At 38.9% G+C, this 23,208-nt stretch overlaps 1 protein-coding gene across 1 annotated transcript in view; it reads right to left on the reverse strand.

Annotated features, from left to right (window-relative positions):
• Positions 1-23,208, reverse strand: part of SUGCT (succinyl-CoA:glutarate-CoA transferase) — a 774,528-nt gene that overhangs the window by 579,918 nt on the left and 171,402 nt on the right. The window contains exon 9 of the mRNA XM_043588522.1: positions 9,232-9,327. Within this exon, the coding sequence (XP_043444457.1) occupies positions 9,232-9,327 (96 nt within the window). The remainder of the gene's footprint in view (positions 1-9,231; positions 9,328-23,208) is intronic.

The following is a 23,208-nucleotide window of genomic DNA, read 5'->3' on the forward strand; positions in this document are numbered from 1 at the left end:
GATAATTCTGTTTTTAATTTTTTTTAGGACCTCCATACTGTTTTCCACAGTGGCTACACCAATTTGCATTCCCACCATCAAATTTTAGCCAAAATTGATAGGTATAAACAACATACAATCCCATCAATTCTGCTTATATATTGAGAATATTGAGAATGCAAGAGAAGTTGATAAAATCCTAAATGAATTTCAGGTATATTTCTTAAGATACATTGCCTGTCCTTGTGTCTCTATTTTACCTCTTAGTAAAATGCATTAAAAAACCATATTGGGGTGCCTGTGTGGCTCAATCGGTTAAGCATCCCACTCTTGATTTCAGTTCAGATCATGATCTTGCAGTTTGTGAGACTGAGTCCCATGTCAGGCTCTGTGCCAACCGCGTGGGGCCTGCTTGGGATTCTCTCTCTCCCTCTCTCTCTCTCTCTCTCTGCCCCTCCCTGCCTCTCTCTCTGTCTCTCTAAAGAAATAATTTTTTTTTTTAAAAGACTGTATTTGTCAATTGGAGGCAATTCTGATTTTTAAAAAGCACATTAGTTTTTGAACAGTCATAACTACATTTATTCTTTGTGCAATATGCTCTCCTTAAACATCATATTGTCAAATTTCTTTTAAACTTCAGAATTTTATTTTAAACTAAAGAAAGCTGAACTTTTTCTAAGGAGAAGCCCAGAGAGTGGCAACTATTATGCCAGTAGCTGGCATATTTGCCCTAATTTTATCTGCCTGTTGGACTGCCCAATTACCTATATTCTTAGGACTGTGGCAAAGTCCAGGCCAACTGGCTTCAAAGTAACCAGAATCTCCAAATAAAAATTTTTGTTTTGCTTTAACAAGAATCCAAAATTCATAAGAACTGAGGCACACACATAAGCTTTATAGCAAATACTCCAAAGCTACCTTGCCAAAAGCTGTAGAATAAAGGATGTGGGAGATATTCAGATAATTCATGCCTTAATTTACCCCCCCAAAAAAAAGACAGACATTTGAATATTCTAACTTGTCACTACTAAGTAATCCAAAAGTTTTCAGAAACCTCAGCGATGCAATCTAATGTATATCCTATCACTGGCACTTTTGTTTCAAATAAATCCCCAGGTATTTTTTTACTGGGTAAACATTATCAAAGTTCATTGCAATCTTAAGATTACAAGAACAGATGTTTAAAATATTCTCTAATTCTCTCACTTTTTAAAACTGGAGGACAAATCACCATAATTTTGGGCCCTCAAAGGGAGATGTAACTTTTATAGAGATAGGTTCCCATCTTGTGGGCTTCTCAGAGATTATTTCTGAAAATCATTTTTGTCATATTTCATTTTGCTAACTATGAATATATACTAAATCTCAATTAACCAGACAATTCGATAAACAAGAAGCCCTATTCCCCTTGACAACTTGATGATATTGCGATATATGATTCTCCTCAAACTAGATTTCTTTCAAGAAGTTGTTGAGAGTAAATTCTCAAACTAGATTTCTTTCAAGAAGTTGTAAGAGAGTTCTCAGCACAAGGAGAAAAAAATTTTTTTTCCTTTTTTCTTTTTCTCTTTTTTTTTTTTGCAACTACAAGAAAAAATGGACATTAGCTGAATCTATTGTATTATCACTTCACAATATGTGTAAACCAAACCATCACACTGTACACCTTAAACTTATACAGAAATGTATGTCAATTATTCCTCAATACAACTGGGGAAAAAAGAATGGTACATTTTGGCAATGGTACAACTTGCAATTTCTTCAAAAGATCTAAGAACAGTTTTCTGTTTTCTAAAACAAACAAAAATACCACAGCATGTTGCTCTCCTTTCCATCTTGAAAAGAAAGAAACAAATTAAAGTAGAAATTCCATTATGAAAGAAATTCGGCTATGTATCTTTATTGTTTATTTACTCTGCCCCTCCATTGCCATGGATAGCTTTCACAGAAATTATTTCGTAGTTTCCTAGAAACTTTCACAAAGTAGTAAGTTCAACTACAGAAATAATAATAGGAGCCACCATCCACTGAATTCTTACAAGAGTCTGGTACTGCAGCAAATATCCAGCATATGCTATTCCATTTAATTCTTTCAGACAAACATGGAAACTACTATCATTATCAACTTGTTGTGTAGGAAGCAGCTAACACTAGTGATATCAAAAGACCTGTTCGAGATTTCACAGTCAATAAAGGGCAGAGCCAAGTTACGAACCCCGGTCTGACTCCCAAGTTCAAGCTCTCCCAACCATGCCTGCTGTAGTGCTTCTGACCTCCTTGAAATCAAAGGCCCAGTTCTTCCTCATCTGGAAGCCTTCGAGAATTAAAACACTGCCTACTCCACTGGAGGCTCAAGAAACTGTTTAATTGAAAAATCAAGAGTCATTTGAAAGCATACGTTGAAAACATGATGGAAACCTACCATTAATTGCCCCATAGCTCAAAATTCAAATGTACTTCAATGTCATTTATTAGGTTTGATGCCTTCCAGAATCATAATAAATAGGTCATTTGTCAAGATGATGGAAAAATATGAGAAGAATTCTACCATCTATCAAAGAAACTAAAAGACAGGCATCCACAATGTATCAAGCACCAAAAGAACTACTAGTTTAAATACAGAGGGAAAGGAAGCAAGTTTTGGAAATATTAAAACCATGGTTCCAATCCAGGGTCTCTGATTTTCTACCAATGGCCACAGCAAAGTTGCTTTCTCTCTCTTGGTCTCCCTTTCATCAACATATTTACATATATATAACTTTTATATATGTGAGTATATATATATAATTTATATAAAGTATATATTATGTAAATTTATTATATAATTATGTATATAATCATATATTATTATATAATGAATATATAAAAACTTTATATAATTTACATAATATAAAAAATCATTATGTTTCAATGGAAGCCAGCATGATTATTTTACTGTTATTTACTAATACATCAATGAAATTAAATATGCAATATAATCATATGCCTGTTTAAAGTATACTTTCAAATTCCAGTGAATGCTTTAGTGTGACTATGGTAAAAAAAAAAAAAAGTCACACAAGAAGAGATAGATATATATCATTTACATTTTCACTTTTTAAAAAATCTTAACATGGGTGAAAAAAAAAAGATTCCCAAGGTTACCTAATCTGTTATGATTTAACAGCATTTTAACGTTTTCTAAGGAATGATAGCAAAGTACTGCATCTCTTCAAACTTGGAATTTACTGCCTGTCTGAGTCTCTGCTTGTGCCAAATTAAATATACAGTATAATGTCCATACCAGAAATAACAGAGCAAGCTTCCTGCTCTATTCCTTGGTTGAATGAGCCCAAACTGAAGGAGACATGATTTTATTTAATCATCTAAATAATTGTTTTCTTCAATTTCTTGGTTTAGAGGGTACTCCAGAAAAAGGAAGCTTTAAAAGAAATTGCCATGTGAATTCTCAGGCCATTTAAAGGAAAGGTTTTTTTGAAGGCCCTACATTTGAAAGCCTCAAGAAAAAGCATAAAAAGAGTAATATTAATGAACTGCTCAGAAAGTCAACTTCCCTGAGCTATTCCACAGTACCCAAACGGCTGAGGACTGAGGAATGTAAAACCTCTTTGCCTGTGAGGTACAAATGACATTGCAAACTAGATGATGTAGTCCTTCTTCCCAGCAGATACCACCCAAAACTCTTCTGAGGAATTCTGTAATACAAGAGCACAGAGAAATGGGATGGTAAAAGGAAAAAGAGGTCTTGGGGGTCTAAGGAAGGTTGCTGGGGTTTTTAAGGTGAGGGACATGATCATATGACTACCCACAGATAGATACACAATGCAGGTGACAGAGGAGATAAAGTACAGGGGCAATGCCTTTAAATAGGCAAAATGTGGAAAGGGACAATTCATCCATTGTGACAGGAGGGAATGAAGTGAACCATAGATGGGAACACATGTAGGAGCTGGGGAGGCATGGCAGAGAAAAGATGAAATAGTTCTTTTCCAATTGCATCAATTTTCAGTGAAATAAGAGACCATCTTTGGCTAAGGATGAGGAGATAGGGGGAAGGTCTGAGGACACAGATGTGAAATGGTCATCTCAGAGAAAGAAAATAAATATGTAGATAGTGTGCCAGGATTGTGGGTAAGGATGAGGGACCACTTGAGAAAAATGGTGGTGAATGGAGAGGGAGCTTGTCAACATGGTAGCTGTGTTTTCCTCTAGCCATATTCACTACTTGAGTGTGGGCGTAGATTGAAAGGAGCATTAAGTCTAATCAGCAGTGGGCTTTTGCCACTTGAATACAAAGGAGACGGTGTAGTTACCAATAATAATATAGTCATTTATTACTCATAGTGCAGCATCAATATCACCTGGAATCAGACAATGCATCTTACGATTTCTATGTAGAGATTCATATGCATGTTAAAGCCTGAGAAACACCTGAATGGTAGTCAAGTGCAAACAGGAAAAGATCATTAAGGGCCATGGGACGCTAAAAAAATGAGATGCCAGGATGTTGCTTGGGTCATCTAAGTGGATTGTAAAGCCACCAAGACTGTTGGCAGAAGAAATAACTGGGTCAAAGAAAGAGATGAACAGAGCCATGTGAGAATAATTGTGCGGGTGATAACACATAGCCTGGAAGGCTTGGAGTTCTGGTGGTGGTTGAGGCAAATGTGTAAAGGATGATGGGATTGGTGTTCTTTTAAGGGAAGGAGGTAATTGTGGTTGTCTCATTCCCCAGATTGGTCTCTGTGGCAGTACATACTAATCATGAAGGCAATGCTGTAGCTGAAGAGATTGTGGGTTTTTTCCAAGGAGCACATAGAACTCTGCGAGCTCCCCCAAGTCCTGCTGGTAGTATGGACTGGGAGAGAGATGGTCTTATCAGGAATCCAGAGGAAGCTCAGTGGGCTTCTGTTAGATCCATATACAAGCATGCTCCTTAGGGCACAGTAGCAGTACATTGTTAAGCATTTAGGGCAGAGATGGCCACCCAAAGATCTGTGCTTGCACTACAGAGCACAATAATTCTGTATAAGAGTAGAGAAGTTCGTTGGTCTCTGAAAAAAAAAGAGGGGAGAGAAAGAGGAACAGAAAAGATGGGGAGATTCTTATGCTATTCAAGATAGTAAAACTCCCCAGTAGCAGCCAAAAGATATGGTTAAGACAGGTGAGACCTCCTATCAGAGACTGTATAAGTTTCATCTATAAAATCTCCCCCTTTTCTGTGAAAATGTTCAGTATAGTCTCCTCTCTTCATGAGTATATGTGTGAATGGATCTTCTGGAGAGAGCGAGAGGGGTCAGTAAGGATCATGAGCCTGGAAAGTAGAGAGGAACATACAAATACAGGCTCCTAGCACGTTGAAGAAATATGGGAGAGACTTTTGGATACACATGGGTTATGAAATTAGAGGGATTATGATGTTAAGCATGTATGTAAAGTGCAGTGGCCCCACTGATAACCATATTACACAATAAAACATATTCTTTTTGAAGACCAGCCAATTGCTTTCTCTGCACTCTTCTCTCCCATCCCCCCAAATCCTATCTTTATAAATATAAATGTTTGAAGGGCTGAGAAACACTGGACTAATACCAATGCATTAAAAATCATCAGCATCACATCAGCATTATGTAATTATTAACCCCTTGGGCTAGGTGTTTCTCAGAGGCAAGGCCCAATGGTAATGGTAACAAAAGAAACACTGAAATCCACTTTTTAAAAATCTGAATTCTCAGAAAAGCACCCACCAAATCTATTCAACAAGTAGCAGAATGACTATCTCAATTCTCTCTACTTTTGTTTGGTTTACTCATTTTCAGAAAGTTGGCAGTTGAAGAATAGGGAAGAATGAACACAAGTGGATAATCAACCCGAGAAGTTAAGGATTGAGGGTACATAAAATAACACACAAATGAAGGATCCTTACTTTTCAGAAATTTACATTCCATGCATTCAAGGTCTGTGATCTTTCAGATAGGGTTCAACAAGAATTAAGCAGAGTGAGCAGGGTGCCTAACTAATTCCTGAGACCATTGGGGTCTTCCATTATAGACTTTCAGCTCCAAACGCAGACAACTCAAATTAGATGCAAAGCTATAATTATTCTAGAAAACTGAATTATAATTATCCTGGCACTCACCCATAAAAATATTTCCCAAATCTATTTTAAAAATTAAAAACAGACCAAGGTCTAGAAACATATCTAGGATCTATCTTAATATGCTGGTTTCATTCAAGCTGAATTTGCATTTGTTCCTTAATCACAGGGCTGAACCGGTCCTCTACCAAGAAAAAACAGATGAATTCTGAGTTCCTGAGAAAAGATCCTAGTAGATCTTCTCTTATTTCTTACAGATAATAAAGCTGCAATCAACTAGATCAAATAAGCACAGTATCCACTTTATGTGACTGGGACAATTCTGGCAGGAAAAGTACATTTCTGTCTTCAAAGAATATATACACATGCACACACAGAGTCTCCCATATCCTTTACCTACCCTAGTAAAAGCCAAAAGATTCTAAATTTCTTTTTACCTCACAGTAAAATAATTGACAGCATACTCAAGACTCCTGAGCACAGGAAGGACAGCCAAGGTCTATACAAAACTTTTTTTTTTTTAATGTTTATTTATTTTTGAGTGAGACAGAGAATGAGCGGGGGAGGGGCTGAGAGAGAGAGAGAGAGGGAGACACAAAATCGGAAGTGGGCTCCAGGCTCTGAGCTGTCAGTCCAGAGCGCCAAGTGGGGCCCGAACTCACGAACCGTGAGATCATGACCTGAGCCGAAGTCAGACGCTTAACTGACTGACCCCCCCAGGCACCCCGATATACAAAACTTTTTTAAAAGACATTCTATTTTTTCTGGGGCGCCTGGGTAGTTCAGTTGGTTAAGCGTCCGACTTCAGCTCAGGTCATGATCTCACAGTTTGTGAGTTCAAGCCTCGCATCAGGCTCACTGCTATCAGCGCAGAGCCTGCTTCAGATTCTCAGTCTCCTTCTCCCTCTGCCCTTCCCCACCACCCCCTCTCAAAAATAAATAAATAAAACATTAAAAATATATATCTTTAAAAGACATTCTATTTTTTAAAAAAATAATCAAAAAATAAACTATAAACCTTACACTACAACACAGTGAACACATCCCTATGTGATGTGATTTGGAATTATACTATAAAATCTTCCGAGTCAAAAATGCTTTCTCCACACACCAAAAACTAAAAATACGCCTTCCATTATTAGTGATGAACTCCCACAGGTTCCAACATTTCCCTCTGCTAAAATGCCTTTGAGATGGATCTCCACAGTCAGTGATAAGTATCAATTAGTTGACGGCAACATTTCAGCCATGAGCAAGTTTGACAGAGAGGGTATGGTTTGGAATAGAAGAAGCAACTGGAACCACAGCACTCTCCTGTCAAAGGTAGCAGGATCTGAAAGACTAGTCAACAAAGAGGCAGATCAGAGTTGGGATCCATCTATTCAATACAGGTATCAAATTCCTTTTTTTTTTTTAACATGTATTTATTTTTGAGAGAGAGAGAGAGAGAGAGACAGAGGGTGAGCAGGGGAGAAGCAAAGAGAGAGGGAGACACAGAATCGGAAGCAGGTTCCAGGCTCTGAGCTGTCAGCATGGAGCCCGACTCAGGGCTTGAATTCATGAGTGGTGAGATCATGACCTAAGCTGAAGTCGGACGCTTAACCAACTGAGCCACCCAGGCGCCCCAGGTATCAAGTTGCCTATCAGAGAAGTGAGAAGGCTGAATTTGATGATCTCTAAAAAGTTCAAAAATGCAGCTTTTGGTAGGTCTGGCTAGAAGTTTAGCCACAGAGGGCTAAGAAGTAGGGAACCCAAATGTCACTAACAGTGGTCATAAAAGCACTGCTAAAGAAAAAAGGGGAGGCACTCAAGAAAATGTCTTCAGGGGTACCTGGGTGGCTCAGACAGTTAAGTATCAGACTCTTGGTTTTGGCTCAGGTCATGATCTCACAGTTCATGAGATTGAGCCCCATGTCAGGCTCTGTGCTAACAGTGTGGAGCCTACTTGGGATTTTCTCTCTCTCTCTCTCTCTCTCTCTCTCTCTCTCTCTCTCCCTCTGCCTGTCTTCAGCTCACACTGTCTCTGTTTCTCTCAAAATAAATAAATAAAAACTTAAAAAGGAAAAAAGAAAAGAAAAGAAAATGTCTCCACTACTGTAGTTACGCCAAAAGGCACTTCTACAAGGAAATCATAGTAACGCCTCAGGGACAAGGAGAAGATACACAGAAATAGAAAGCGAAAAATTCCAGATTCACATTGGGTCACTGAATTGCTCAAATTGGTATTAAAAGAAATGGAAAAGAAGCTAGTTTTGCTGAAGGAAATAATGTTCTTAAAACTAAAAGGATGAGTAGTAGTTGTTGATGGACTGATTTCCTGGCAAATGCAAAATGCTGATTTCTACATGCTCTGTCAAGGCCATTAGCACTGAAATGGCTACAGTAAACTTCACTCCTTCATTCAACAGATATTTACATGGTGCCTAGTCCATACTTCTGCTGGATGTGAGAAAGGACATGGTGATGAAAAAGACACCTCTAACTCTTAAACGTATTAGAGAAGATATAACAAATATATTAGTAAATACAATGAGAAATGAATCTACAAAGCTAAGCAAAGGTTAAGGGTTTGGAAGAAGAGTTAGTTTCTGTTCTTATTTTATTTGTGAAAGATCACAATTCCTTCACATATTCATTCACACTAGCCAACATCAAGAATTTCTAAGGACAAGTTTAGACACTTAATAAAGAACAGCAGTTCCTGAACCATCTGCTTTGCTCTGAAAATAAAGATCCGTCACACGCGAGTTTTCATTTTACTCCAACCCTGTGAGAATATTATTGTCAGCTGGGGTAGGTAACATTTGGTTTATAATTGACATGGTGAACAAACCATGCTTTATAAAATGGCTACAATCAGTGTTTCTTTGGGGTGAAAAAAAACACAAACCATCATGTGTGGCCAAAAGTCACTCACTTTCAGCAAGTTCCTTTGATCCATTTAAGTGTCCTGTTACTAATCTTCTGATGAAGAAATGTGCAAAACACAGAATTTAAAGTGAACAACAGAACCTTGTTATACTCAGACAAAGATACATAACAGAGTATCCTGAAAGGTTTTTTTTTCTTAGCAAGGGAAATAATTTCCCAAATTCATATCATACGAAACTGCAGATTACAGTAGCCCAACTCTATGTTGTATGTATTATTCTTACCTGGTAAGGAACAATACTGCCATGAGCTGTGCCCCAACGTTCTGCTTCCTTTTGGGCAATCAGATAATTAGCAGCTACCTGGGTCAGACAGGCCACCTACCAGAGGAGGGGGGAAAAAAAGGTAGTTAACCCACAATTACGAACAGAAGGTTATACTGTGAAAGTTCTCATTTGAGTTCATTTCATGTCAGTGCAGAAGAAAATAAAAGAGAGAAGAAACCCCAAATAGGTTAGAAAATACACAGGAGGGATGCCTGGGTGGCTCAGTTGGTTACATGTCCGACTTTGCCTCAGGTCATGATCTTTAGGTTCCTGAGTTCGAGCCCCACATCGGGCTCTGTGCTGACAGCTCAGAGCCTGGAGCCTGCTTCCGATTCTGTGTCTCCCTCTCTCTCTGCCCCTCCCCAACTTGTGCTCTGTCTCTGTCTCTCAAAAATAAATGAAAACATTTAAAAAATAAAGAAAATACACAGGCCACCATGCCTTCATCACGCAAAGAAAGATAGAACGGTATTACATTATTGCTTGAGACTAAGTACGAATAACATTCAGCTCCCAGAAAGATCACTAGAGGACAGGGGTGCCTGGGTGGCTCAAATCGGTTTAAGCATCCAACTCTTGGTTTCGCCTCACCACGGTTTCATGGGTTTGAGCCCCACATTGGACTCTGCGCTGACAGTGCAAGGCCTGCTTGGGATTCTCTCTCAGCCCCTCCCCTTCTCATGTTGTCTCTGTCTCTCTCAAAATAAATAAATAAACTTAAAAAATAAAATTTAAAGATCAACTGAGGACGGAGGTCGACCCAGTAGATGAAACCCTGGTCCAGCCTTGAGCATCAAAACCACATCAAAATACATCAGCATCTAGTACATTCCTTTCCCCTCCTCACCCGTGTCCTTTTGCTTTCTGTCAGGATGACAAAAAGAAGAGCTGGTGTCATCCCTGAGCAGCTGAACCAGCCATGAGCCAGGTTCCTCTAAAGTTCTCATTTCATGAAAAAAATAACAATAATAAACCTCTACTTTGTTTCAATCAGTTCAGCTGCATTGAACTGACATTCCTACTGACACAGAGAATCAAAATTATTTGACTTTTTGAAATTCCCCGTGAATTGTCCTCATTTAAACAAAAACTGCTGTACCTCTCTCAAATTAGTCCTAACCCCATACCCTCATTATTATACCTATTTCAGGTTTCAAAAGCCTTAGATCTCTTAAAGGGATCATCTAAAACCTTAGGGTCAACTTCTGACTCTTGCAGTATTTCATACACATATCTTGAAAACCTACAATGATTCAATAGCATAGGAGGATAACATGAGGATAATGACTTGATTCCTGATGACCCGCCACGAGGAGTCTGTGTTCTCACGAATACCCATCCCCCCAAGGGCTGTGAACTATGGAAAGGCAACCTAATAAAAATTTTCCAAAGTTTCCAGGAAAAAAAAGCTTCTGGCCTCATAACATAATCAGGATATTCCACATATACCATGGGTTTATTTTCCCCATTCTGGATCATCAGGTGTGTCTGGGAATCTCCCAAACCAGTAAATCGAACATATCCCAAACTAAGTCTGGCTCCTAGAACAACTCAGGGGTGGTTTTTCAGGGCTCCGTGCCACGACCTGTCATTGCCCTCTCCCTGGCATGGCTTCTTGCCTCCCTCAAGGCCTATCAAGAGGGCTCGGCCTGGATGAATCTCCTTACAGCAGCAGACATTCTCCTTTACTTTATTCTTGGGATTTACACTCACTTTTATGTTCATTTACTGCTCTGTTGAAATTGGAACTGCCTTATGGCAGCTGGTTCGGCTGTACTGCCCAGGTGGCAAAACTAATAAACTTTGAGTCATCCACTTCTGGACCTCCATCTGGTCTCGGGCATTTGAACCATGGAGCATTCCAGGGCTGCCTGGGGCTGCCTCGTGCTAATCACCATTTCACAGATCACTTCTGTGTCTTTCAAAATGGAAAATCAAATCAACATTTTGTAGTCAAAAAAATGCACTGGATAGGAAGTCCAGTTTCATGATTTTGCATCTCTGTAAACTCTAAGGGGTTGTACGGCTGTAGGTATTTAACTACTTTGACCTTCAGACACATTCTCTATAAAATCTTGGGCATTTGGCCAAAATGGGTGCTTTTCGATCTTTTAAAAAAAGGGGGGGGGGGAGGGAAAGCAGAACTCCTGTACCAAACCACATAATGCACAAAATCCTAATGTGTGAGGAAGTAACCCCCAGTGTTCTGGTTGAAGCGGAAGCAGGCCTACAATGTCACCCGGGGCAGCATAAACACAGAACTCAATTTGCAAATAGTAAATGGTCTTAAATTTGCTTCCTAGGTCTATACTTCTGACTCTTATTCTTCTTAACAGTCTGGCAGATAAAAATGATACCAGGGATGCAATTGTAGTCATTTTCCCATTAAAGCTCTTCCTGAAATTGGGTAAATTCTCTCAAGTCTGAGGTTTTTCTATAAGAAAGGTTTTTCTTTGATCTAACTATATATGAGAGATGGGGGGAGGAGGTTGTTCTTCTCAAATAAATTCTGGTAAAAGTCACTCTCCAAGTTGCTCTGGTGCTACTGAAGGCCAAGGATTCACATTAATAAAGGTAATTCTCTGCAAGCAAAGAATCATAAGAGGCTTGGTATTTCCACTCTTTTAATTTCAAAGTCAACTGAGAGTCAACAGACCAACATCAGCAATAGCTGCAAGAGGTAGTGAACTGACTGGATGATCACAGGTTAACCTGAAAATCCTAGATTGATCTGACATGGTTGCCAGGAGGATGTATGGGCTGGATTCTAGGCTGGAGATGAGCCTGACTACCTCCTTTCTTGCCCACGACCTCTTTCTTTCATCTCAATTTTGACTTCTGTGTTTCTGACCCTACCTTGCTAAGCTATATCTTTGATAACTATTTAGTAAAAGCAGAGTTATTTAGAGTAAGTTTGAATGAAGAGTCAAAACTCATCTCACCAACTGTTTCTAAATGGGATGCCCTATCAGTTTCTTGCACACAACAGTAACTCATGAAAACAAAAGAGCATTTCAAGACTAACAGCCTCTCACTGGGCAGAAAGGTTAGATAAGATTTTAAGCCACTGCCACCCAAAAACAAAGTGTGATTTGTCAGTAACTATTCAGAGGCAAATTTGGGGGAAAAATGAATTCTATTTAAAAAAAAAAAAGGAGCGACAGGGCTAAACTTAGCAACCCAATGTTTAAAAGGGGCATTGCAAAACTAAGAGTAATCTACTATTTGCAATGAAGTATTTTAAGGCAGGAGAAGGGGGAGAAAGTCAACAGCTATGACGTGATTATGTACGAAAAATCAGAGGCTTCCTGGCAATTAATGACAAATTTTCCACAAATCAAGAGAATGCAGGATGTGACTTTTAGGTTAATAACTACATACTGTATATCCATTCTAAATATTGCATTAGATCGTTACTTACATCCCCTAAACTTAGGGCCATTATTTCATCATGTGGACGCTATATAATTTACTCAGAATGTTGCCTTTATATGGTTTCATCTGAACAAAAAAGCCAACTTTGGTTTAATAATAATCATTCTGACAGAAAAACTATTATTTTAGATAACATAGTGGGTCCTGGTATTGTGTGTCTAACCAGAAAACCAATGGCATGGTCAAAGTGGCTCTCAAAGGGCACAGCCCCAAAAGACATGAGGAAGAATACACCCAATTATTTCCCAAAGCAGCCCCATGGGGTCTGTCACCACGTTTCACTTCTACCGAATGAGGATCAAACTGCAATAATAGAATTTTTCATCTCCAAAAAACCAAGTATGATGGGAAAAGTGGGGAAAACAATACTAGGATTGGGGTCCATTGCATCACAACTGGTCAATTTTTCCCTCCTGCTCCCTTGCACATATTCTGGCCTCCAACTAAGCTGGGCTAAACACCAATCATGCTTCACTTCTGCACCTGCCCATCTTTCCAACCATTCTTCAAAGTCCATTGCAATGTCACCATTTCCACTAAGTACCCTCTCATCACCCAAGCAAACAAATATTTCCCCTGCCTCTGAACAAACACAACCCCTTAATCTGCCGAACGCCAGCTGCCCTTTCACAGTCCACCTTATACAACTACACTTATAAGATGGCAAAGCTAAGAAGACCTAGATCAGTGATTCCTAAACCTACCTGTGCATCATAGTCACCTGTAGAATTCCTGGACCCACCACCCCCCCCGCCCCGGACCTACTGAATCAGACTCTCCAGGGATGGGGTCTGGGAAAAACATAATTTAACCAATGCAGCCAGATTTGAGAACCAAAGCCTCAGGGAAATCTAGCCTAATCTCTTAAGGTTAGAGATGGATAAATAAAGGAACAGAGAAGGAAATAACTTACTTGAAGTCACACAGCTGGCTAAAGACAGAACTTTAAACTACTCTAACTACAGTGTCCTCCTCCAACCTAACTTATTATCTATAGCTTATCCTATCCTTTCTTTTAAACCGGGAACTATTTCAGGGTAAGAACTGTTTGCTACAAACCCTTCATATGTTCTCCCAGCACCTAACATAGAGTTTCCACACTATTTTTTTAATGTTTATTTTTGAGAGAGAAAGAGTGTGTGAGCAAGGGAGGGGCAGAGAAAGAGGGGGACAGAGGATCCAAAGCAGGCTCTGTGCTGACAGCAGTGAGCCCGATGTGGGGCTCCAAGTCATAAACCGCAAGATCCTGACCTGAGCTGCAGCTGGATGCTTAATCCATCCACTGAGCCACCCAGGCGCTTCCACGCACTAACTTTTTTAACGCGTGAATGGAAACAGTAAGTATTAGTTTATTTACTCAACAAATACTGAGTGCTGCTTTGTGTAAGGTATTATGTCAGCTACAGGGTACAAAAGTAAATAGAAAGACACAGTCCTGCTCTCTTTGGACTTAAGAATAGTGGAGAAGACAACTAAACAGTTATAGGAACTTGCATGGGGAGAACTTTAAAAACAAAGAGAATATCATGTGGGCAAGTCCTAAGGCAAGAAAGAGAGTGGCATACAGGGGGGAAAAAATCTGAAAGTAGACACATATAACTGAAGCATGACAGGAAAGAGACAGGAAATGAAATTAGAGGTGGACAGATCCTGCCGGCCCCTGAAGGAGTCATTCTCTGCACATCTTTCAGAATGATCATTTTATTTTATTTTATTTTATTTTATTTTATTTGTTTGTTTGTTTGTAATTAATCTCTACACCCAACGTGGTGCTCAAACTCACAACCCCAAGATCACAAGTCTCATGCTCTACCGACTGAGCCAGCCAGGTGCCCCTCGGAATGATAGTTTTAAAATCAAGAATTATATTATGTCATCCTTCTACTTAAAACTCATAGGGCTTCCCACTGCATTTGGAATTAAACCCAAAGAATGGACTGAAAAGAGACAAGAGAGAAAAGGGACCAGTTACAGATACTGTGAAGGTCCAGGCATAAGCCTATGACTGCTCAGACTAAGTTCGTGGCAGTGGAAATGGCCAAATGAATGGATTTAAGATCTCCTTTAGGGATAGAATGGACAAAACACGTAAAAGACTGTATGGGAAGGGGATGGCAGATAAAATGGTGAGGAAGAGGAGGGAGCTACACATAACTCCCAGGTTTCTGGCTGAATATCTGGGTAGGCTATGAAGGCACTAACAGAAATAAGCAAATCCAAGAGAGGAAGGAGTTGAAGGGAAAGGAAAACAAGAACCCTCCTTTGCATATGTTGCATTGGAGATGCATGCAAGACAATCGTTGGGGCTGCAGTCATCAGCATATAGAAAGTATTTAAAGTCATTCCCTAAGGGAAAATAGGGAGAGAAAATTAGAGAAGAAACCAGGAACAAGGTAAAACAAAAGAAGATAAGTCTCCATGCCAAAAATAGCCTCTAATCAGAGGTATGAATGATGATGCAATTCAAACCACCAGCACCAATTTACCCTAAAATAGGGAGTAGGTGAAATAAACTACGATATTTAAACATAACAGGAGATAAAAGTAGGCATTTAAAATGGTGCAACAGAAGAAGATAATACCACGTGAGGAAATGTTTATAATTTTTTTAACTTTTTATTTTAGAATGGTTTTAGAGTTACAGAAAACTTACCAAAATAGTAATGAGTTCCCATATACTCCACACCCAGTTCCTCTATTATTTTTATTTCTTTTCTCTGCTGATTTCATTTCTTATTTATTTTTTAGCTGACACAATGTTACATTGGTTTCAGGTGTACCACCTAGAGACTCAACTTCTCTAGACGTTATGCTGTGCTCAGCACAAGTGTGGCTCCCATCAGGCTTCCTTCAACGCCATCCCAGTACCATTCACTATATTCCCTATGCTGCGCCTTTTATTCCCTTGACTGTTCATTCCAATCCTCCTACTAATTAGCCTCTTACCCCAGTGTGATATATATTTTACAATGAAAGAGCCAATATTGACACATTGTTATTAATTAAAGTCCGTGTGTTCAGATTTCCTTTATTTTTAAAAAAAAATTTTTTTAATGTTTGTTTACTTTTGAGAGAGAGAGACAGAACTTATTCTGTCTTTTTGAAGCAGGCTCCAGGCTCTGAGTTGTCAGCACAGACCCAGGACACAGGCCTCAAACACACAAACCGTGACATCATGACCTGAGCCCAAGTTGGATGCTTAACCAGCTGAGCCACCCAGGCGCCTCAGATTTCCTTCATTTTTAATGTTCTTTTCAGCTCCAAGATCCTATTCAGGACACCTATCACATTCTATTTGGTGGTTGCTTCCGTAGGCTCCTCTTGAGTGTAACAATTGATCACACATTCCTTCTTTCTGAGGACCTGGACAGCTTTGAGGAGTACAGATCAGGTATTTTGGAGACTGCTCCTCAATAGGGATTTTTCTTCTACTTTTCTCATAATTAGAGAATTATGGGTTGGTCTTTGGGAATTTGGACTTTTTGGAAGAAAGCTCACAAAAGTAAAGGGCCATTTTCACCCATCTTATCAAAGGTACAAACTATCCATATGACTTAACGTTGTTGGTGTTGACCTCCATCACCTGCCTGAGGTGGTGGCTATCAGGTATCTCCACTGTAAAATCATTCTTTTTTTTCTCCCCCTTTCCACAATGAAATCTTCGGGGGTGAGGAGTTATGCTCCTCCTTCTCAAGGATGAACTGTCCACATAAATTATGTTGAATTCTGCATAGGATATTTGTCTCTTCTCTCCTATTTATTTATTCAGTCATTTATTTATATCAGCACAGAGTCCTAGGTATTTATTTTATACTTTGGGTTATAATCCAATATGACTCTATTTTGTTGCTCAAATCATTCTTTTTTGGCCACTGGGAGCTCTTTCAGTTGGCTCCTTTGACACACACACCATCATGGTGAGGTTTTTGTTTTTAAGCACTTCCTTTTTTGTGGCACTACAGGATACTCCAGGATCATCTCTAGAAGTCCTGTTCCAGTCTTACAAGAAAGCATAAAAAGAAGAGGGATCAAAAGGTAAGTAAAGGGAATGTTTATTTATATGTTATGTTAATATATCATATATAATATTTATTTAAGTGTCAACCAGTGCCTCATTCATTCATTTATTCAAAAATCTTGACATCACACCTACTATGTGCCAGGAACTGTTCAAGGCACAGGGGAAATAGGAGTGAATAAGACAGACATGGTTGCACTGTCATGAAGCTTACATTCCAGGGTCAGCTACATTCAGGCATAAAAAAACAGGAGGATATCAAGAAATGATACATAGAAATGATTTTCTAGACCAGCAGGTTAGAAAAGTCTCTTTGAAGAGGTTAACACTAGGGGCACCTGGGTCGCTCAGTCAGTTAAGCGTCCGACTTCGGCTCAGGTCATGATCTTGCAGTTGAGGTCATGATCTCGCAGTTCTTGCAGGTTCGAGCCCCGCATGGGGCTCTATGCTGACAGCTGGAAGCCTGGAGCCTGATTCCAATTCTGTGTCTCCCTCTCTCTCTGCCCCTCCCCCACTTGTGCTCTGTCTCTCTCTGTCTCTCAAAAATAAATAAATGTAAAAATAAAAATTTTTTTGGAGATGTTAACACTTAACTGGAGACCTGTAGAAAGCATGTGAAAATCTAGGGGAATCTTTCTAGGCAACCACATCAACAACTAAAAGACTTTCTTGCGGTAAAAATTTACCATATTTCAGAACAGAAATAAGGTCACTGTAGCGGGAACGTAGTAGGTAAAAAAGGCAATAGTATAAGATGGGGTTAAGGAGGGGGGCACCTGGGTGGCTCAGTCAGTTAAGCCTTGGACTCTTGATTTCAGCTCAGGTCATGATCTCACGGTTTGTGAGTTCAAGCCCCCGTGTCAGGCTCTGTGCTGACAGTGTGGAGCCTGCTTGGTATTCTCTCTTTCTCTGCCCCTACCCTGCTCATGCACTCTCTCTCCCGATTCTCTCTCTCTCAGAATAAATAAATAAACTTAAAAAAAAAAAAAAGATGGAGTTAAAGAGGGAAGCAAGCACCAGATCATGTAGGTATTGCAGGCCTGAGTAAGGTCCTAGAATATCATTCGAAGTGTCATGAAGCCATTGATTCATAATAATTAGATCATCTGGCTGTTACATGGAGTATTAAGGGAGAATGAATGAAACCAAATGATCTCACGTGAGGTTGGTATTACAGCCTCTATTTTACAGATGAAAAAAACTAAGCCTAAGCAGCTTGGGTGTCTCATCTAGGTCACACAGTGAGTTGCTGAATGGCAAATCTATGACTCACTCGCAGGTCAGTCTAATCTCCAGTCCATAGGGCTAAGGAGGGAACACATTCAGGAGTGGAATGGCTATCCCATGTTGAAAAAAGAATAAGAATTATACCTATTCATACCGCATTTACCATTTTAAGCTTCTAGTATTCACTAACGATAAAAGCTAATACCTATATTAAGTACTTATTGTGTACTGTTCTAAGCATTTTATGCAAATTATCTTAGTTCATCCACATGACAACTGTATGAGAGAGGTGCTATGATGAACCCATGTTACAAATGAGAAAACTGAGGCACAGAGCAGTTTCATAATCTTCCCACAGTTATATACCTAGTAAATGGACAAGCCAGGACCTGAACTCAGCTAGTCTGGATTCTGGCATTCTATTCTGTATTTCATACAGAATCAAACTCCTTAGTATTCCTGAATGGCCACGATCCTAGAAAAGGTTTATTGGACTGTCCTACTTGGTAAAGAAAAGACAGTCAGTAAACATCCTTTTCTATTAGGTAAACCTCTACAGATAAGTCCGACCTTAATTATTACATAATCCTTAATATGGTACTCACTCAAAGATTTCTGCTTTGCTGCAACTATGTCTTTACTTCTATTCCAATGTAATTAGAAATAAACTCCAACCTATAAACATTTTACCTGTAAACACTGGAAAAACCAGTAGAGCTGTTATGTAATTTTAAAATCTCTACCTTTATTTGTTTAGCAAAGGAAGAACATATTGTCAAATCCTTCTCTTTGGGGCATTTTTTTTTAACCTAATGAAAGGAACACACACATTTCACATTCCTCTGAACTATCACTAATGGTAGTCAAATCATATTGATGTTTATTTTATATACTGAACTCAAAAAGAAAACATATTTGCATCATACTCAGAATAATTTTGCCAATCCATCTGAATCAAAATCAGACATGTGGAAACTGGATCTCAAAATGCCAGAAGGTAAGACCAGACAACACAGAGAGACAGAATTTCAAAAGCATGTTTAGTGTAATACATCAAACATATTTCTTACCATTAACCACTGACCCAGTCAATCATTTCACTCAAAAAGTGGTTATGAATAACTAGAAGGAAAAAATGTGATGAGTAAGCGGAAATATAGAAAGGTAACAGTTAGTGACATGATGTACTTATTTATTCCTGTGATGTCTTCGGTTTCAAATGTTTTCTTCGAATATGGTTTTACATTTGAAATAACTTCATTCTTTAAAATATTTGTTTCTTAAGACAAATGAATAAACAAACAAAAAGCAGAATCAGACTATAAATATAGAGAACAAACCGATGGTTGCCAGAGGGAATGGGAGTGAGAGAGTGGGCAAAATGGATGAAGGGAAGTGGAAGATACAGGCTTCCATTTATGGAAGGAGAAAGTCTCAGGAATAGAAGGCATAGCATAGGGAATATAGTCAACGATATTATAACAGCACGATATGGTGACAGATGGTAGCTACACTTGTGTTGAGCACAGCAGAAGTACAGAGTTGTTGAATCCCCACGCTGTACACCTGAAACTAATGTAATATTGTGTGTCAACTACACTCAAACATCTTTCTAAGTTCTGTTTTTAGAATACATACATTGCTCTGCAACGCTAGTTTTAAAAAGAAGTTATAAGAAATGAAAGTTACTTTTGTTTATTGCTTCCTTCACACATTTAGCAGATATTTAATAAGCCCTTATTATATGCAGAGCACTCTGTCAGGTGCTGTCAGAGATCCCAAAATCAATAAAAGAGAGTTTTATCTCTCAAGACAGTTAAAATCTTTTTTTTTTTCATTTTTGTAAATGTTTTTATTTATTTTTGAGACAGAGAGAGACAGAGCATCAGCAGGGGAGGAGCAGAGAGAGAGAGAGGGAGACACAGAATCTGAAGCAGACTCCAGGCTCTGAACTGTCAGCACAGAGCCCGACGCAGGGCTCCAACTCACGGATTGTGAGATCATGACCTGAGCTGAAGTCAGACGCTTAACCGACTAAGCCACCCAGACGCCCGAAAGTTAAAATCTTTAATTCAAAATAGAAATAATCAGTCCCACAAGAGACTTTAAAAAAAAAATCTATCAAGTAGACAGGGCGCCTAGGTGGCTCAGTAGGTTGGGCGTCCCACTTTGGCTCAGGTTATGATCTCACAGTTCATGGGTTTGAGCCCTACATCGAGCTCTGTGCTGACAGCTCAGAGCCAGGAGTCTGCTTCAGATTCTGTGTCTCCTTCTTTCTCTGCCCCTACCCCACCCATGCACACTGTCTCTCTCTCTCTCTCTCTCTCTCTCTCTCTCTCTCTCTCTCTTAAAAATAAACATTAAAAAAAGTTTTTAAATACAAACAGCATTTTTCACAGAGCTACAACAAATAATCCTAAAATGTGTAAGGAATCACAAAGACACTAAATAGCCAAAGCACCTTGAAAAGGAAAAGCAAAGCTGGAGGCATCACAATACTGGATTTCAACTTAAATTACAAAGCTATAGTGATCAAACCAGAATAGTACTGGCACCAAAACAGACATATATATCAATGAAGCAGAATAGAAAACCCAAAAATGAACCCAAAACTACATAGTCAATAAATCTTTGACAAAGCATAAAAGAATATGCAACAGGGAAAAGATGGTCTCTTCAACAAATGGTGTTGGGAAAACTGGAACAACATCCAAAACAATGAAACTGGACCATTTTCTTACACCATACACAAAAATAAGTTCAAAATGGATTAAAAACCTAAATGTAAGACCTGAAACCATAAAAATTCTAGAAAAGAACGCAGACAGTAACATCCATGATGCCGGCCGTAGCAACTTCTTTCTAGATATGTCTCCTAAAGCAAGGAAAACAAAAGCAAAAATAAACCATTGGGACTTCATCAAAATAAAATGCTTCTGCACAGCGAAGGAAATAATCAACAAAACTAAAAGGCAACCTATGGAATGGGGGAAGATACTTGCAAATGGCATACCAGATAAAGGGTTAGTATCCAAAATATATAAAGAACTTATAAAACTGAACACTCAAAAAACCCGAAAAATCCAATTAAAATGGGCAGAAGAGAAAAAAGAAAACATCCAGATGGTCAACAGATACATGAAAAGATGCTCAACATCACTGATCATCAAGGAAATGCAAATCAAAACTACAATGAGATATCACCTCACACCTGTCAGAATGTCAACAACATAGAAACAACAGATGTTGGCAAGGATGTGGAGAAAGCGGAACCCTCTTGCACTATTGGTGGGAATGCAAACTGGTGCAGCCACTCTGGAAAACACCATGGAGGTTTCCATCCAGCAATTGCACTACTAGGTATTTATTCAAAGAATATAAAAACACTAATTCAAAAGGATACATGTACCCTGATGTTTATAGCAGCATTAACTACAATAGCCAAATTATGGAAACAGTCCAAGTGTCTATCCACTGATGAATGGATAAAGAAGATGTGAGATATATATGTATTATAATATATAAAAATTATTAATATTACATTAATGTATAATATACAATGTATTATATAATGGAATATTACTCAGCCATAAAAAAAGAATAAATCTTGCCATTTGCAACGATGTGGATGGAGCTAGAGAGTATTATTACTAAGCTAAATAAGTCAGTCAGAGAAAGACAAATACCATACGATTTCACTCATATGTGGAATTTAAGAAACAAAACAATCAAAGGCAAAAAATAAAAGAGAGAGAAGCACTCCAAGAAACAGACTCTTAACTATACAGAATAAACTGATGATTACCAGAAGGGGGGGGGGGGAAGGGTTAAATAGTTGATGGGGATTAAGGAGGGCACGCGCTGTGATGAGCACTGGGTATTGTATGGAAGTGTTGAATCACTACACGGTACACCTGAAACTAACATTGTATGTCAGCTAACTGGAATTTAAATAAAAACTTAAAAATAAATAATAAAATAAAATAAAATAAAATAAAATAAAATAAAGGTTAAGCTCAGAGAGACATGCTGCTGCCAACCTTGACAACACAGCCTGCATGCGCTCTACAGCCACAAGGAACAACCTGCCAACAACCTGAAAGGGTTTGAAGGACTCTGAGCCCCTAGTGAGAGCTGCAGCCCAGCAGACACCTTGATTGTAGCCTCTTAAGACCCAAGCAAATGGTCCAGGCTTTCCTGGACTCTTCACCCATGGAAACTATAATGTAATAACCTTGTGTTATTTCGAACTATGCATGTGTTAATCTATTACGTGGCAATAGAAAATTAATACAAGGCTGAAGCTGCTGAAGTAGATGAGTCGGCTGAATGCTTCCAAGGAAAGCAGAGGACAAGGGCAGGGCTCTGGAGTCAACCAAGGAGGGAACAAAAAGAAAAAAAAAAAGAACATAACTCTAAAGGATGTGAAGGTGGGAAGAATAACAGAAAGGTGTGGTGTCTGGAGGTCAAAGGAGAAGCATGTTAGAAGAACAGTGTTGAATGTATGCCAAATAGCCAAGTGAGGCCAAGGAGGAGGACAGTGAGAGTCTCAGACTCAACAAAAAGAAATTAGCCTTCAAAGGCAATTTCAAGAGAGAAATTGGAGTGGATATCATAACGCAAAGGATTAAGAAAAGTCGGTGGAAAACAGAAAACTCAATACAAATAATACATGTAAGTCTGGCAGTAAAAGGAGGAAAGAGACAAAACAATAGCTGGAATGCTTAGCCAAATTACCAAAAATGGTGTCAAGTGAAGATTGTTCGTGATGTTACCTTTTCCAGGGTATACAGACTTTAATAGAAAACTAATGAACACAAAAGCCTTAGAGCTAAAGGAATGAATCTCTCTGAGTGGAATTTCAGGCATTTCCCTCAAGTTCATGGGAGAAAGATTTTATAATTGAGTCATTTTCCTAGAACCTTGAAGTCACAGAGCTATATAAAACAACGCTGCATAGAACAACAGCTTATAAACCAAGCTCCGACATGAGAACAAAAATTCATTTACACACTCTGACTACATCTGATCAATCTAACTGACTAAAATCCAAGAATGTAAAGGTGATTCGAATGAGGATTTTTGTCTGGCCACATCACACTGCACTGCTCTCCTGAGCTTCTGTGGCACGGCTCCCAGAATAACAAGGGAGACTCACCAGCATACAGGACATGATTAAGTTCTTCAGTGGTGACTCTTCTTAAAGTGTCCTCATGGGACTTCAAGGGAGAGGTGCAAAACCAGGTGTGAATTAG

This window comes from Prionailurus bengalensis, chromosome A2, assembly GCF_016509475.1.
Source record: "Prionailurus bengalensis isolate Pbe53 chromosome A2, Fcat_Pben_1.1_paternal_pri, whole genome shotgun sequence".
In the NCBI taxonomy this organism is placed as follows: domain Eukaryota; kingdom Metazoa; phylum Chordata; class Mammalia; order Carnivora; family Felidae; genus Prionailurus; species Prionailurus bengalensis.